Source organism: Lissotriton helveticus, chromosome 5_1 (genome assembly GCF_964261635.1).
Source record: "Lissotriton helveticus chromosome 5_1, aLisHel1.1, whole genome shotgun sequence".
Taxonomy (NCBI): Eukaryota; Metazoa; Chordata; class Amphibia; order Caudata; family Salamandridae; genus Lissotriton; species Lissotriton helveticus.
The window spans coordinates 258,643,221-258,660,809 of NC_136065.1; the positions used below are offsets into that span (position 1 = coordinate 258,643,221).

General features: G+C 44.6%; 1 protein-coding gene across 1 annotated transcript in view; it reads right to left on the reverse strand.

The window, feature by feature from the left end:
* Positions 1–6,542: 6,542 nt before the first annotated feature.
* The window catches only part of RNF208 (ring finger protein 208), a 34,208-nt gene continuing 23,161 nt past the window's right edge, over positions 6,543–17,589 (reverse strand). The window contains exon 2 of the mRNA XM_078642144.1: positions 6,543–8,442. Coding sequence (XP_078498270.1) covers positions 6,691–7,494 — 804 coding nt within the window. The 5' untranslated portion in view covers positions 7,495–8,442 and the 3' untranslated portion in view covers positions 6,543–6,690. The remainder of the gene's footprint in view (positions 8,443–17,589) is intronic.

Below are 17,589 nucleotides of genomic sequence, written 5' to 3' on the forward strand. Positions count from 1 at the left end.
AAATGAGATTTGTAGAAGTTAAAATCTGTGACCAGGCCCTGAAGGAAGGTACTCTTGGAGAAGTCGAAGAAGAAACCCGTGGGCATCTTACATGTGAATAAACTTTTGAAGTCCCAAATCTAGCAGTAATAATTTAAACTCGGTGAAATCTATGGAAGGAACTGATTTTCTGGCTCAGATGAGTGTAGGTTCTTCAGTTATTAATGGATTTAGAATGTCCAAGGGGGCTTAATTGAAATACAGAGGAAGCCCATCCCTCTTTGAAATTCAGTCCCAGCTAGAGGCTCTGTGTAGACCACTAGTCCCTGGGCTAGCACTTGCCGTTCATTCCCAAGCTGCTTGACATGGTGACATCCCACTCACATACTTGTCAATATTCTGTAACAAAATACATAAAATATTTCAAATTTCAAAACCGCACATTAGAATAATGAAGAAACCACTAGAAATGACATCACAGAACACTGGTCTAATGATGATGGGAACAAATGGCATGGGGCCCAGATCACAGCAAATGTCCCCTTGGCTTTTGACCTTGATGAAAGATAAATGAGACAATATAAATGCATGATCATTGAGCACTGTGGTCAACCTGTACCATGCCAACACATCTCTATACCAGACAACATAAAGGTGCAGTAGCTGCGGTAAGGCTGAATTTCAAGGTATTACACAGCTTTCAAAGGGTCACTGGTAAGTTTCATCCTGCTCTGGGCCTTTTAAAAAAGTTCAGTCCACAGTTTTCTTTATGCAGTAGGATGACCCCAATAACTCTATAGGCTGCATACAGTGTTGCTGAAAAAGCAGTAGCCTACCACCTAAAGCAGTAGGGCTGATTATCATTTATTCAAAGGCATTAACACTGAAAAGTGGACCAATTTCATCAGTAAGGTTACTTGCCGCCCTCATATTTTACTATCACAAGCACATGTTTCGTTTTTTCAGAATTTTCAGTGAGGTGGAGTTGACCCCTCTTGAAAGTGAGAAAGAATCTCATCCTATAAAACCAGGGCATGTACAACGACTGAGAAAAGATATAACATGTTTTTTTTTATGAAAATCAAAAACTTCATAAAAAAATGTATAAAGTACCAATAAAAGTCAACAATGTCTTAGAGGCCACACTAACAGGTAAATGTGTAAGTTCACTTAACCAATGAGCTATCACTAGTGTGGCACGTACACTGTTTTTATTCACAAGGAAACACTGTGGTTACTGTTGAATGCCCACGGTATGACTGTGTTATGAGCGCACATTTCATTGGGTTGCACGTCCTAAGGTATCCTTTCTCCACCAGTAATTGACCTTTTTGTGAATTATCACTCAAAATGACTTGGAGAACACAAGACACTCATAGTTCCAATATAATCTTTATTTGGGAAACCGAACAAGGCCAGGTATAAAACATTGGTATTTTCACAACCCGTTTCACAAAGAATCAGCAGAGCTGCCTGGAAATAAGAGGCTCTGTTCTCCAAGGATGTCTTCTGAACTCCTTCCCCATGTGCAAGTTTGGTCTTGTGTAAGATCTACTGTGCCACCGGCATCAGTTCTACTGTGAGGCGGCCTTACCCACACGTGTCGAGGAACATATCACAGCAGGCTGCGGCAGGGGCACATTTTCCATCAAACTAATATGTATCCGACTCTGTCCCAGTCATTACAGACTTTAAGAGATATCCTGCAACCGTGTATCGCAATTTCTAAAAAAAAGACCAGTTTGTGTCAGTGTGTATCTGTGGTTTGGGATAGGACTAATGGAGAGGGGAGAGATTAAGGTCCAACAAGCTCTTGCCCATGTTTTTTTCTGGAAAGGAGGCAAACGAAAAAGTTTTTTTGTTTTCACACAGTGGTCATGTGCAGGTAAGGATGAGAGCTAGCATGCACCTCCTATAGAATATGCATTGTTTCTGAATACTGGCATGAGTTTGCTCAAATGTTATGGCTTATTTAAGAACTAAAATGTCCCAAATATAGTGGTGCGAACAGACCAAGCTGTACACAGCTCCTGGGGAAGTGATCATTGATATCAACAGAAAATACTATTTAAAACATAGATATTTATTTCAGAATTTGCAGAATTCTATCATGTTTGGAGTTAAAAGCACCCAGATAGAGAGGGTCATATTACATAAATTGTGGTGGAACATCAACGGGTTCCAGGCTACAACCGTATACTACAATAAAAGATGCAGCCGGATGCACAGTTCCTTCTGTAATACTGCACAAACAGGTGTGCAGTGTGCACCTGAACATTTGCAAGGAAGTGTTCACTATTTGAAATTAAGGATATCTAAGCAGAAGGGGTATGAATGTCAGCTACCACAAGGTACGGGAAATTTAACGATTCATTGTGAGGGGTGGGGAAGCGAGGTGCATTAAAATTTCAAAAGAGTATACTGGTGGTACAAAGACTCTCCGGGATCTCCCTTTCCAAGGTACGGCTGGGGGTGTATTCAGAAAATCTATGGTGACAGCAATTGTTGATGCCCACCCTGCACCTTGATATGAGGTACTTTTTGCATACCATGGTAAAAGGTTCAGTTAGAGCATGCTCAAATAGAAACCTTGCCTTGGTTTATGTAATCTGGCTGTGTTTAGCTCAACAGGACATGTTTTCATTCTGTATAGCAAATTTCTGTCTTGAACAAAGAAGTGTGGAAATATTTAAGTCAAGCAGCCAGCCACATGATGAAAAATACTTCTCAATAGCAAAGCTAATGACATCACAAGAGGAATGTAACAGTTTTCTTTAAACAACTTTGGCCTTCATGTTCATTATTTTGATAGCCGTGATCTCGAAGAGGAATTAAAGAGAACAATGGATCCATATTATTTTTCAATACATGGACATTTGCCACCTCTTCTGTTCTCTTAAGACAGAGGTATACACTTATTTTTAAAGTTATGCAATTGGATCTGTGGGCATGCCCATTAAGGGAGTATATCCATGGTTAAGGTGAGAACTTTCCATAGCTGGCAACTGGCTGCTTGCCACAAAAATAAGCTTCAACATATTGTGGCTTTTTAGGCAAAACCATGTAAGGTTGTTCAAAATTCTTCTCAACTTTCCCTTATACTAGTTGTTAGCTATACTTATTGTGCAGCTTTTTAACCTTATATGGAGTTTACCACCCACTTTAGGCCGCAGTTCCAAGTAACATAACTATGAGAAGACCCAGTCATGGCACACTGCTGCCACTACCAGCATAGCACCAACCAAGGGGTGAGTCTCATTCAGATGGACTAGACCTCTTGAGCGATGCCAGGGATGAACACGCTGTTCAAAGTTCTGCAATGGGTATTTGGCTTTACCAAGTCAAAGAACAGACTTACAATCCCGAGGTCCTAGAGTGCTAGGAGCTGAAGATGACTCTCATAATAGGGGATGGTGCTCTTAGTATGACCAGTACAGTCATTGCTGTTTATACTTAGCACTCTCCACAAGTGAAAGGCAATTTATGAAAGGGGACAGGAAGACTGAAAGAGATGGTCCGATATGTCATTTTATAAAAGCCATCCTTAAACAAGGTGACACAAAGTATCATGGGCAATGCTCTAACAAGGCCATTCGCTTCTTTTGAAGTGGTTGTGGGAGTGGACCTCTAGGCATTTAAAAACATGCATGGCTAGATTTTTCCTATTTAAAAATATACTGCATGGCAATAAAAAAGGTTTACGTTTCCAGGTGGCATTATCTATCAAAACTCTCAAAATCATGGACTGCAGAAGCTATTTCTTTTACATGACAACAGTTACCATGACTGCCAGTTGGATATTATTTCCAGCCTTGGAAGATTGAAACTGAATATCAGCATCCACAGTACTCCCAATTGGGCAACGTCATGCCAAAGATTTCCAGTACTATGTGTACAAGATCTGAAAACCCTGGATCATCTTATCATTCCATAGAACATATATTGTGCAATGGTGACCCTCTGTTGCTCCTGGACATTTCCTACACTTTCATACTTCAACCCACATCCCGCTGTAAGAGGTAGCTGCCTCTCTGTGTTTTACAAGGCATGAAGATGCCATTCTGAAAGATCCAGGCAGTAAACAGAACAGCACAACATGATATTAAGACTCTACTTCACCAATCCCCAACACAAAAAAAAAAAAACAAAGACCTTGCAGAGGCCGCACAGGTCGGTGATAAGGAATGCCACTGTTGCCTTATAATGGGGTGATCTTGCTTATCTACCTTAATACTATATATATATACCATACATGCCAACAGACTTATTCAGGTTGGAGACTAGCGATTTTTGAAGCAAAAAATAGCTTTATTATAGCTTTCGCCTTCTTGAAATTGCCTCTGATTCGATTGATATAAACGGTGAAACTGCATTCCCCCGATTTTTTTTTTTAATCTCCCACATTCCTGTTCTAAAGTGTTGACATGCATGATTTAATAATGTATGGCGCTAATAACACCTAATGGTACTCTTTTTCAAGGTTAATGAAGACTAAGAGGAGGAACCCAGTGTAACGTCCCACACTGCCTCTTGCATGGAGTGAGTTGCAGGTAGATAAGAGATTTGTATTCTTCTTAAAAAGCTTCAAGTCAATTGACCTAAGAGCATTATTACCTTGCACAGAGGGGAGAGCCAATCAGGACATGAGTGATGGCACCAGCCATAAAATGACAACCACAAAGACAACTTCGACAACAGAGCTTCCCATTTCCATTCATTCTTACTCATTGAATCATGACTCCATGGGGAGGAAGATGGCATACTTTATCTGGAAATAAAAAAATAAAATGTTAGGTACTTCTATTAGCTTAGGATCCTCTCTGACGGATCAATCGCTGGTTGAGAGTCATTGATTATGATATGTGGCCAGTCATTGTTGTTATTATAACAAGTGGGCTTGACCACCCTTGCACGAAAGTGGAATTGTATCTCCGATCAACACACTGTCTGTGATGCTTTGTCCTTCAATGTAAAGATGTCTTCCAGTGTACTGGGCATGTGCCCATTTGAAGGAAAGGAAACTGAGCACCAACTTGAGGGCATCCAACATTGATCCACAGAACCCATGTCAATTTTTCAGGCTATCCACAAGATAAATGTACACATAATTAATCTAAATGGAAAGCATTTACATAGTCAATAGTTATCCTTATAAGCTGGTATGGCTTCATGCCATTGAAGACCAACATTGGACACCTCTACCCTGGATTAATTTAGGCAGTTGTTGTTCAACATCTTCACCAGACGACAGAGAGCACAGCATGCCCACGTTTTGTACATTGTAATGTAAAAAATCAGCAGCTCTCCACACACTGGGCACAACCACAATGATCTCGCAACATTGTAGAATCATCTTTTAAATTAAAAAATAAATAGAAAATAACCCAGTTTTTGGTTATCCTAAACAGGGTGCTAGCTAAAATGTAGGAAGGTGTGGAGGCCAAGAAATGGGCTCATGGGAAATAGGTTCCTGGCTAGAATTTAGGATAGTCAGGAACTCCGGAGATGGACAGATGGGGAAAGGAAAAATCAATTTGTAACTTAAAAAGCCATGGGCTGATTCCTAACTGCTCTTTGTACGAATGTGAAGATGTTGAAAATATCTGATGGCCACATACGATGGCCCACAGAAAGGATCAGAATTCCACTCAATTTTGTAAATCCCCTTTCTCAGAGTCGTTCAAGGCCCGGAGTAGAAAGAATTGCAAAACTCGCCATGGCCTGCCTTGATATGAACATGATACTTTAAAAGCAGCAAACTAACACAAAAGTCTTTAATAAAAAGACCTTACAAAGCCACTTCAGTGACATAAAAGCCAACCGCTGGCAAATAAACAGACATGTGCACAGTGAAATAAGATCCACTGAGATATTAAATTAATTACAAAAATAAATTCAGAAGCTCAGGCACATTGGATGCAAAACAGCTCCTCGAGAATGAGGAAATAAGTCTGGCTTCCCATTACGGGCCTGGGCGGACTTCCAAAAAAGGGGATATATTGTCCTTTTAATATCCATGTGGCAGATGATAATAATTTAAATAAGTCTACTTTTCCTTTCTTACACATTCCAGTTAGTTACTGAAAGAAAGCTTTGGCAATAAAATTTGGATGATGGACTTAGCGGCGAATGTGGAGGTCTTGCCGATTCACTTTCACATACGTGCAGCCCCGTTAGACCAAAGCAAAACCACCAAGCTCCAACCTGCACCCAATATCAGTCCCACACCTGTCCAGGCTGGGCTTAGTGATGGCCGGTGGTGGCGTGGTGGGATCTTCCAGTATAAGGATAAGCCCCTGCCATGTCACATTCATTGTTCAGGCCGTTCCAAGCAAGCTGCTTCATTCATACATCGCTCAGTGAGGAGGAGGAACAAAAAAAACAAATGCAGAAGTTTGTGGACTTCACAAACATCATCGAGAAGACAAATAGCACGTAGCAGCATGGCACCAGAAGACAAACAGGACTAGCACGCTGAGCAAAGCAGCTAGGAAACAGGTAACAGCCAAACACACACTGAAGCTGAACGGCATTTGCTTGACAGGATGGACTTGGAACGGTGGTCTGATGAAAGGTCTTGAAGTGAAGAGCAAGACTGACTTGCCAAGCCAGCCCTAAGATACTTATTGGCTTCCAGTTCCACTCTGTACTGCTGAAGAGGGGGATATGACGAATCAGCCCAGTCCAGTGGGGCTTCTATTATGGGGTGGGTTACATAATGTTGCAGGAAGAGAGTGGATTTCGGACATGGCAGGTGCATGCTGCTCCACAATACTGGCGGAAGGTCTGGTAGCAACTCCGGTCGGTGTCACTGCTCCACTGGACAGGGTTGGCTGACAGGGAGTCCGTCGGCAGTCTGTTGAGTATACTTGTGTTCACAGCCAAGGCAGCCAAGCCATAATCTGTGAACAAGACCGTCTCCCTCTTACAGGTTGGGCATGAGATGAACTTGTATTTGGGGCAAGACTCATACAGGATCTGCAGGCACTCCTCGCAGACTGAGTGGAGGCAAGACAGAATCCTTGGTCGCTTGTTGGTGAAGTTGTACATGTGCCCACATGTTGGGCACTCCAGAGGCTCACAAGGAGTCGAAGGATGTAGAACGTACTGGTTGACTATGACTTCATCTGACGGGGTCTTGCGATGGAAGCAGATCTCTGAGCTGGTTTTTCGATGGCCTGGGTAGATTTTCTCCCGGCGTGGTGGAGGTGGTGTTCTGGTGAGGCCAAGGGAGCTCTGGCTGTTTTCTAGAACGGGGATGTCCCCGCAAGCTTGGTTGACAATAATCTCCGATTCAGATGGCCAGGCACGCTTGGCGACCAGTGGCGGCTCCCTTCGTGGAGGCGGTGCGTACCGCGTCTGGGAGCTCTGGCACTCGGAGAACTTCTCCGCCTGGATGATCTTCATGGCCTCCATTTTGATGATGACCTGCTGCCCCTTCAGACACGACATAAGGATTGTTTTTACATTACTGTTACTGTCCGCGACTCTGTTTTCTCCAAGGGTCGCCTGCATGAGGCTACAGCAGTGTCACCCCACAGCCAGTCTGAAATTGATTATGGACAGGAAAGGAATGTTGGAAGTTCGAATAAAAGTAGGCACCCATATTTCAAAAGTTTACAAGTCTCAGTTTAAAGAATTCAAAGCTACTGCTAAAAATTCCTGAATCCACCCTAATGAGTCCGCTACTTACTCCATCAAGCCTTGCTCACGCAGGTATTATGCGTGGAAAGAAAATCCATGAAATCAATGTTGGTAATGCCTTGCAAACAAATCCCTAGATCTCCCTTTACAAATCAGATGCCAGAGCCTTACTGATAAGTCATCCGATGGTTGTTTTTTAATGGTACCGCAGTAAACAGTAATATTACAATCCGTGCATTTTCTTGGCCACTCGCCTGGATATGATTTAGGGTATGCAAAGTCGACGCCACCTGGCTTCTACAATGCCTCGCGCTAGGTGGGAGGCGGCACTGAGTAATGGGTTATGCTTGCCAACATGGTGTAAGGACGGAATGCAACCAATGCAGTCCGACTGATACCGAAGACAGACAGGCCAGGACTTCAAGGTCTGTGAACACCTCCGTGCAGGTGCGCGCGCTCCTCTCAAGGCTTCGACCTGTGGTTTATGTTATGAGCAGATCCCAGTGCGGAAGAAGAACCCGGGTGCACATTCCTTCCTGCTGACTTCGCCCGCACTCCCACCAGCCGGTCGGATACCAGCGAGCCTGAAAGCCCAGCAGCCAGGGCACACCCGCAGCCGGGCCTTCCGATCCCGTGAGGTGATGCTCTCGCGCGCGGCGGCGGCTCCCGCGCGCCTCATGAATCCACTCAGATGTTCTTGGCTCGACAGGGGGGAGAGCTTCCGGTCAGACAAGTTGGCGGTTTGAAGTCACAAAACGTTCAGCCTGTGTCCTGCGGTCACTGCCGTTTCTTCGAGAGTTCCAACATTAGATGAAAAGTCTGCAAAAAAAAAATAGAAATTAAAGTTTCATTGTGTTTTCTCACACATGCGAACACACGTTTTTATTTTAAAGAAATATTTTTATTGCAACACAGACTGGCTAGGGTAAGGTTATAACTGCGATTTTAACAATAATAATCCACATTTGTATAGCGCACAATCACCCGTTAGGGTCTCTAGGCGCAGGGGGCCGTCGGGAAGATTAACACCTTCACTGCGGCGGCTATTCCGCCGCAGTGCTAAGGGTGCGGGGCGGCCGCGCGGCGGCCGCATGCTGGTGACGGAACCGCTCCGTTACCAGCGTCGGTTGAGCTATGCTGGTGACGGAGCGGTTCCGTCATGGCCCGCCCCGCTCAATAGAACCCTCACCGCAGGCGCGGAATTCGCGCCGCGCATGAGCGTTCTATCGAGCGGGGCGGGCCATGACGGAACCGCTCCGTCATCAGCACAGCGCACCCGCAGCTGATGACGGAGCGGTTCCGTCATCAGCGCCGAAGGAGTTAAGCAAGCTATTGCCCAGAGTCACATGGTGCTGGGCTAACCTGCCGCCGGAGCCGGGGATCGAACCCTGATCCCCAGATTCCAGCGTCAGTCGCCCTGGCCGCGGCGCCACACCTCTTCCGGAATTAGGACTAGATCTGCATTAATCTCATGGGGGTTTTGGGTACCGAGGGGCTTTGGTGGAGGTGGGGGCACGAGCCATTGGAGGCTGGTTTTAGAAGGGGCGATGATGCCTCTGTCATTATCAAGGGCTCCTTGGGAATTATTCTAGTAGTCCCAGAGGGGAAGTGTGGGTGCCCGGGATTCTGAGGTAGGAGTAAAAGAGAAAAGTGAGGGTAAGAGAGTGGAAGTTAAGGGGGAGATAAAGGACGGAGAGAAATGAGAGCGGGATGGAAGAGCAGAGAAGGAGTCAGAGAAGGGGTGGTTAAAAGAGACAGTCTAGCTCTGTCTGACTCTGAAGTTGAGCCTTGTGTCCCAAGAGCTGCTTGCGCACTGCCAAAGACAACCAGCTGCTGCAAGGTGCCTATAGAAGTCATGCACTACGTTTTTTCTTGGCTATTCCCAGTTCTTGGACTGCCTTTTGAGCTTCACAGGTCTTTTGAAATTTTGTTTATCTGCAGACCCGAACTTTATAATAGGTCTATATAAAAGTAGCAAGGATTTCCAAATGAGTTGATGTCAAAATGGCTGTTTTTCGTCAACTTCCCTTTCCTTTCCTGGAAGAGTTGACGCGTCTATGCACTGAAATATCACAGTTGGCAAAAGTGACATATCGCACGCCTTGACCTGATGGCTTTACAGGGTTGATCAACCTTGTCCCACTCCCCCATGCCCTGAAATAGCTTCTTATTTTATGATGAAGGTGCAAGTATTTTCTAGTCCATGGGCCTTTATTAAACAACCCAATGCATTCTGGGAATCCTAGTCCAGATTCACCTCAAATGAACCAATCGGACACAATTTTCAGAAGGAACTACTTTACATAAATATGGTTGGTGTTCCTGATGACATCGAGCTGTGTTATAGCTTTACGTTTATAGAGTCCAACACACTTTTTATTCCAGCCATTGGCTCATGACCCATGAGGCAGGGGTAATAAAGCAAGTGCCAGCTGTAACAAAGGGCAAACCATGGATGGCAGGTACTATCCCTTGGTGCTCCTTGAATTGTGTTAATGAGGATAGTGCAGTCTGGTCTGTACCTGAAGCTTCTTTGTAAAACAGAGTGCATTTGAAGATTTCCCGGTCTGAGCTTTGCCATTACCTGTCCTTTGCCTCCCAAAATCCGTCCACCTATAGGTTTCCCTGTTGCTGCCCTAGGCTTAGAGTGTTTTCTAGCTGGAGCACAAGCCGTTCTACCTAGCGATGGCTGGCTGGGAGGGCATGTTTCCCAGGGCAGATATCCGCTGACCCAGACACACACACAGTCTACAGGCACTGGCGGTGCATTCGGAAGGAAACTAAAAGCAAACATAATCTTTGCATCTAATCCAGCACAGTTCAAAGCAGAACGGAAATTGCCTACTATCAAACAAATTACTCCACAGCTGAAGTCTTAGACCCTCATTATGAGTTGCCACTTAATTCCAATAGGGCTGGCAACATCGGAATTATGAGATTGTTTACTTTCACCCAGAGTTTTCGTTTCATTGCTTTCAGCAGCTAAAAACTCGAAGTGAAAGTACGGCTAAAATGGAATGAGTTCTGGAGTTATTGGGCTCCTATAATTCTTCATTGCTTAGTGGACCCTCAGAGTGCAACTGGTAATAGGGTGGACTTTCTGCATCCCAGCAGTTACTGGTACTCCTGGTAATGGTAACTCTAGGGGTGGGGAAGTAACGACCCATTTCCAGGGCAATTGTAATGCGGGCCAAAGCAATAAACTCACAGGATTAGTGCACGTAATATTAATAAATGAGTGTAACCTACATGTTTGACCTTAAGAGGTTCATAAAGTATGGGTCCTCGGAAAACAGAAATACCTTTAAAGTTCAACAGAAGTTTTGGTTTACTGTGTGCACTATATCATTGGTGCATATTATATAATTAACAGTAAGTGTACATCAAGATCTGAAACTAAATATGCAATTTGCACTCTGATATTGGAGAAGCTATGAATTCTTTCTACGTGCTTCTTACATAATCCTTACCTTTGTGTCACCTATAATGAAGTGGGCTACAATGCAAAATAGAATTTTGCCTGCTGGAGCGCTCCCCATATTCTGAAAAAGATGCCATTTTCAGGTATTTTGTAGTAATTTAGCAGCACTAGTAGGTGGTATCATAAGGCGACTGCTATTACCTCGCTTTATCGAAGTGCCCATTCTCTAATATCTCTTCATACTTCAAATATCTCGTTGAGTGGCACTAACACAAACATTAATGATGGTATGCCAAAGCTGTTTTTAAAAGCATAAACAGATTTCAAGCGAGACTTAATTGAAGCTTCTCTTAAAGCACTTCACTGGCTCCTAGATAAGGCCAGAATAAAATTCAAAATTCTGTGCACCATCTAGAAGTCTCTACAGGAATAAGTGGAGGCCTAGATTGTGTTCAGAAACTGGCGCTACACTATAGACTAAACAGACTCCACAGATCAGAAAACTCTGCCTCAGTCAACCAATCACAATGCAGTTGAAACAGGGGAACAGATTTCTTGGAGAGCTACGTCCAAGACTGTGGAACATTTTGAGCCCCGACTGAAAACAGAACCATGCTCAACTCAAAACACGCCTGAAGCAGAAGAGGTCAGGTTGCCTTTGACCAACTTAAAATGGTGTCACTTGGAAATAATAAAAGCGAGACCACACTACATGGCTGTACCTTGAATCCAATAGAAAGTTAACATTCACAAGTCCAGCCCAACTGTTGACATCCAATAAAAGTCAGCATTTGCTATTAAGAAAAGAAAGCCCATTCGCTAGCACCACGCATGACTGGTTAGCTATAACAGTGGGGTACAGTAGTTATGTTATACAAACATATAACACAGAGAAACTGAAGACAGACAATCTGCGGATGTGACAAAAATTTGCTCTGAACTCTTAATTAATCCGCCTAAGTTTTCCCCTCGTACACACAACTTCAGAAATTCATAAGGAACACAAAAAAGTGGATAAATTACATCCTCTAACACACAGTACGTGAGACAAAACGTAATAACACTATTAGTTATATTTTGACAATGCAATGTGTTGCCTAGTGTCCGAAAGTGGCCATAACGTGAAATGCCAGAACTTTACAAACACTCCAGTTATATATAAGTGAATAAAGAAATGCTTGTAGCCCCCAAAAAATGTGTCGTATGCTGTTAATGCCTACTTCCGAACAGCCTTATGACGTGCAGACTAAGGCAAGACCTATTACAATATAGTTTTCTGCCTGCTTTGGAGTGCGTCCAGGGTTATTTTAATACCATGCTAACTCAATGGATGTTCGAGCCCATTTTAATACAGCCTGCACTGGGATAAGCTAGGCCTATTCTAACACTTCCCTCTGCCTGCATCAGGGTAATATCTGTCCTTCTAGAACACTCTACATTAACCACATAAAAGTAACGTGAAGTCTAATATAACTCTCCCGTTAACCCATCAGGGCAAGATAGGCTTATTTTAGTACACCCTCCAGTCCAAGTGAGAGAAAAAGAGATCCTGAGAGAAAGTTATCACTCCACCAGCACCCTACCCATTTTGTATTTATCCTGTGTGCCTCCTTACTTGTTGAATGCCTCTCCTGTAGAAGAGGAGTTACTGACAGGGGTTTCAGACCTGTCAACTTAAGAACGTTAAGCCGGTGAGGTGGCAGGGTATCAAAGGGGGCAGTGGTTTTAGATGGGGCTAGGCTTTCAGGCAGACACAGCCTAGGCTAAGATGCCACAGAGCGGCATTGGAGGGGGTGGGGCCTGGAGGCTGAATGGCCACTCCCACCCCGACCAAAAGCTCAAAGGGCTTCTGAAGTAGTGTGACCAGGCGTCCCGGATTTGCCCAGACAGTCCTGGTTTTTCACCAGCTGTCTTGGCAGATTTCGGGAAATTTAGCTTCTGTCCTGGTTTTTAGAGAGGGTCGGCTGAAAACGGTGGGAGGTGCCTTTTTATGTGTTACAAAGCAGAGATAGTTAGCACTTATTTAAAGAAATTAACAGGAGAGCTTCTGGGTTTAAAAATTGCATTTTATGGATAGTCTAACTGCCTGTTCTGTATTTCTCTTCTGAGGAGCGCTGTCATTCTGTGCGTTCGCTTGAAGTAAAACTATAGTCCTACTTCTATGTTCGTGAAATGTCCCGGTTTTTAGCTTTTCAATTCTGGTCACCCTATTCTGAAGCCACCTTTGGTTTGTGCTCCAGTTAAGTTTAGAAGAAAGTCATGGATTTTGAAAGTGCAAAGCCTTCTCACATGAGCTGGAAACCCACTCTGGGTAGGGGTTTCCAGCTCGCTTGGTGTTCACTGTGTAACATCAGCTCTTCATTGGGTGACGGGGATAGAGAGCTGATCTCCTGCGACACAAGGTAAAATTGTGTGAGTTGGCTGATCTGGGGTTTGTAGATGAGACCTTGACACATGACCTTGACTGCTGGCACCCAACTAGCAAGAATTTAGACAGAAGTAGAAAGGTTGTGCAGGCAGCCACAGGGGCAGGCAATTAACCTCAGTGGGATAATGTCCAGCTGGCTGCAGCATTAGTAGCTTTAGGGCTGGTGTAAGTCGTATCTCTTCATGGGATCACATTCCTCCTTATTAATGGTCAACGGATGTCCAAAGCTGCTGTGTGCTTTAAACCTTCAATGCTGAAGCTCCTCCCTCCCAGTCCCCATGTAAACAAATGCTGCCACCCACAGGCACTTTGGCACAGCTCATGTTCACAGTGTGCAAGGCTGCAGAGAAATCATAGCTCCCACTAAAGGATGGAGGCACTGCTCCAACGCAGGAGCTACTGGGGCGTGCATTGCGACCCTGCACAAGGCATCATAGTTAGCTCCTCTGCAGATGAGTATATGTCTCCTGTCTAATTTTAGTGAAGCTTGGGTTATATATGATGGGGGTATACAGTGGCAACATGGACTTGTATCTGAATTTGTTTAAGGGGCATGAGTAATAAGTGTCACGTGATCTGGAGGAGGATCACCAGAAGGGGCAGCACAGATGGGGTTCGCCCCAGTGCTGCTTGGCTCATCAGGCGGGCAGGTGGCGAGAATGCTGCCTGCCCTTGGATCGCCCGTAAGATAACCCACCATATTACATAACATTGTATGTAATAAACCTGCAGCAGTTTTTCCCAACAACTAATTTGTGGGGTGTGTATTTATTTGCAAGCATGCTAGGTGCTTGGGGGTAGAGAGTGTCGCCATGATGGTACTATGCGGCTGCCCGAGGACACCGCAGGAGGCCACTCAAGAGGGCGGCCCTGTAGTGCCATCGGGCAGCCCACACCCCCCTTTCCTCCCAACGGGGCAGGGACTCTAGGGGATTCCCCTCCTGGGCACGGGCAGTGCCGCGTCATGTTCGGTACGGGAGGGGGGCGAGGGGTATATATGTCCCCCTCGCCCCGCTGCCGACCTCTTTGTCGTCGCACCGGACACGCGCGGACGCCGCCTCGCTGGACACACCGTCTCCCACCCTACCGCTTACCCGGCGTGGTCGGTGGTAGGAAGCATGGTGAGAATGTTGTAATCTTGTTCTTTTTTGTTGCAGGCGGAGTTACAGGGCGATCTGGAAGCAAATGGGTACAGAAGAATACCTCTGCACGGCACATAGGGGTGCCAGAGCCCAGGAACCTCATGGGAGGTTCCTGGAAACCGTGTCGGCGCCCCGTTGGTCCTTCTGGCGGTTGTGGGCCTGAACAACCGGGGGCTTGCCTTGCTACGCTCCGCCCTGAAAGGGGTGTGAGTAATAAGTGTCAGGTGATCTGGAGGAAGATCACCAGAAGGGGCAGCACAGATGGGGTTTGCCCCAGTGCTGCTTGGCTCATCAGGCGGGCAGGTGGCGAGAATGCTGCCTGCCCTTGGATCGCCCGTAAGATAACCCACCATATTACATAACGTTGTATGTAATAAACCTGCAGCAGTTTTTCCCAACAACATATTTGTGGGGTGTGTATTTATTTGCATGCATGCGAGGTGCTTGGGGGTGGGGGAGTGTCGCCATGATGGTACTATGGCACAGCTCATGTTCACAGTGTGCAAGGCTGCAGAGAAATCATGCCCCGGTCGCCCTAGTAATATCACCTAACACAAAATGATGTCCCCCCCCCCACCCCCCGCCCCCAGTGAAGGCAGTGAGAGGTCACTCTGAGAGATTCCTAGTCCTTGGGCTGAAATGGCCCCCACTAAAGGATGGAGGCACTGCTCCAACGCAGGGGCTACTGGGGCGTGCATTGCGACCCTGCACAAGGCATCATAGTTAGCTCCTCTGCAGATTAATATATGTCTCCTGTCTGATTTTAGTGAAGCTTGGGTTATATATGATGGGGGTATACAGTGGCAACATGGACTTGTATCTGAATTTGTTTATGTACTATCCTGGCCATCCAGGAGCTGTATCAAATGGAGTGGTTGTGAATTCCATTAATCTTGGGGAATAAGCAAATCTTTGAGTTTCCTTTGAAAAGTCACTTACTTCTCTCTTCTAATGAAGATAGAACGTGCCACTTTTCATTCTTGCCAGCAGCATGACTAAGAGCCCAATTTAGGGCTCGAATCAGAAAGCTGTTTGTGCACTTAAGTTCAATTAAGGTTTGCACATCAACGTTTTTACAAAGGGAAACTTCCTTCTCTGATTTCCAGATACAGGAATCGTGGGACTGTGCAATTACAAATGGAATTCGCTCACATGGTTATTCTGCCAGTGTAGTCTAATTTACATGTTGGCAAGTTTACTAGCAAGGACAAGCTTATGAGCATTCTTACATTGGCCCACTTGGATGATGTACCCCTGAATTCTATCATGTGACCTCATTTATTTCAAACTACTATCTTACTTTCTAGCATTATCTCCAGTTTGTGTTTGCTGATTAACCCAATTCCCTTTTCTTCTGTTACTCATATGATTAATTGCACGATTCCTACTATCTCTCTCCCGCTCAGACTTTGATGAACCCACATTCTCTCTACATAGATTTTAAACAAAACTGACATTTCTATTATTTCCATCTTTCTCTCCAGGGTCTGAACGGCTTCTATGCCCGTTGCATTCCTTCTTCCTCTGACAATTTATCCATCTTCTTCCGTCCTTCCTTTATTAAGGTGTGCACTTCAAAACCTCTTTTAACTTGTTTTACTCTGATTATTATCATGTGCTTTTACCAACGTGCAATAATTTTCCACATCCACATCTCAATAACCTGCCAGCCCATTACATACATCTTCCTAGGTGCACTTTTGCTCTTCTGTTCTTCATGATCATCCAACCTACAATGTATCATCCTCAGGTCTACTTTTAACTCTTCTCTTCACATCATGTAGGAGATGTACAGTATTGAGGGGTGGGGATTTGGCAACAGAGAAAGGTCGTTTGTTCTTATTAAACTCACTGTTCTACCTGGATTCGAACCTGTGACCATGTGATCAAATAGAGATTCCATCACTGGATAAAGTAATCCACCGAGCCACCAGACCCAACTTTGTCTTTCTTCCCACTTACTTCAAAGACATTCATGCTTTATCTCCAACATATATCCATATATTTTGAGTCAACACTCTCTGTGCTTCTTAATTGCTGCTCCAGCCTTCTTCCTTGTTGAGCTTTTTCTCATTTCTGCTGTTTTTCTATTAACGCCTCTAAACACTTGTGTGCTCTCGCTACCCCTCCCTCCACCCCCTCCACCCCCCCCCCCCTCCCCCCCCCAACCCCCTCGCCTCCAGTCTAGGACGTTCCTATGCGTTTTTTTCGCTATTCAACTGACAGCTATTCTGATTTCAACTTTTTAGAAATTATTTTTAAAAAAATGTTGTTTGCTGTCCCATTTTTAAATGAGTAATATATTATTTGTTCAGTGCCTTGTTGTATCCTCTGTGCCATGCATAACGCAATTGTAAAAGAGCAATGTGTGCAATGAGGGTAAGTGAGCAATAGAAGCGCTTCACTGAAATAAAGCGGAACGAGCCACGAGGTCGGTAGCGAAGTTCCTTTATAAGGTCATGTAAGTTCTGGGGTGACTTGCAATATCCATTTAACCTTCTTGGAGTAATTTTTTCCGTATTATACACAGTCACATCATCATAACGTTCCCTAACCCATCCCCTTTCAACACTCGATCTCATGCCTTCTATTGCATAAACTCTTCCGGTTGCAAATATAGAGAATAAATATGAAAAACGTGATCACGACAACTTCTCAGTTGTAATTTGTGGCAAATATATTTTAAGGGGCATAATGTAAGCTAGTATTATGGTTTTCAATAGTATCACACAAATATTCTGAACTCAGGTAACGCATTAAACATACTCCGACAAAAGAGATTGGAATTATGAATGCTCAAAAAAGAGTTAAAGAGAAAGGGATCTGAAAAACTAGTCATTGTGAGATTGCCCCAATGGAGAAGCTTATCATACGCTCTGCTGCATCTGGCAACCAGCACTGACATCACAACTCAACGTCTGCCTTCTGCTCCTGCTATATTTTAAGAGAACCTTTAGCCCAAACTGTTACAGCTG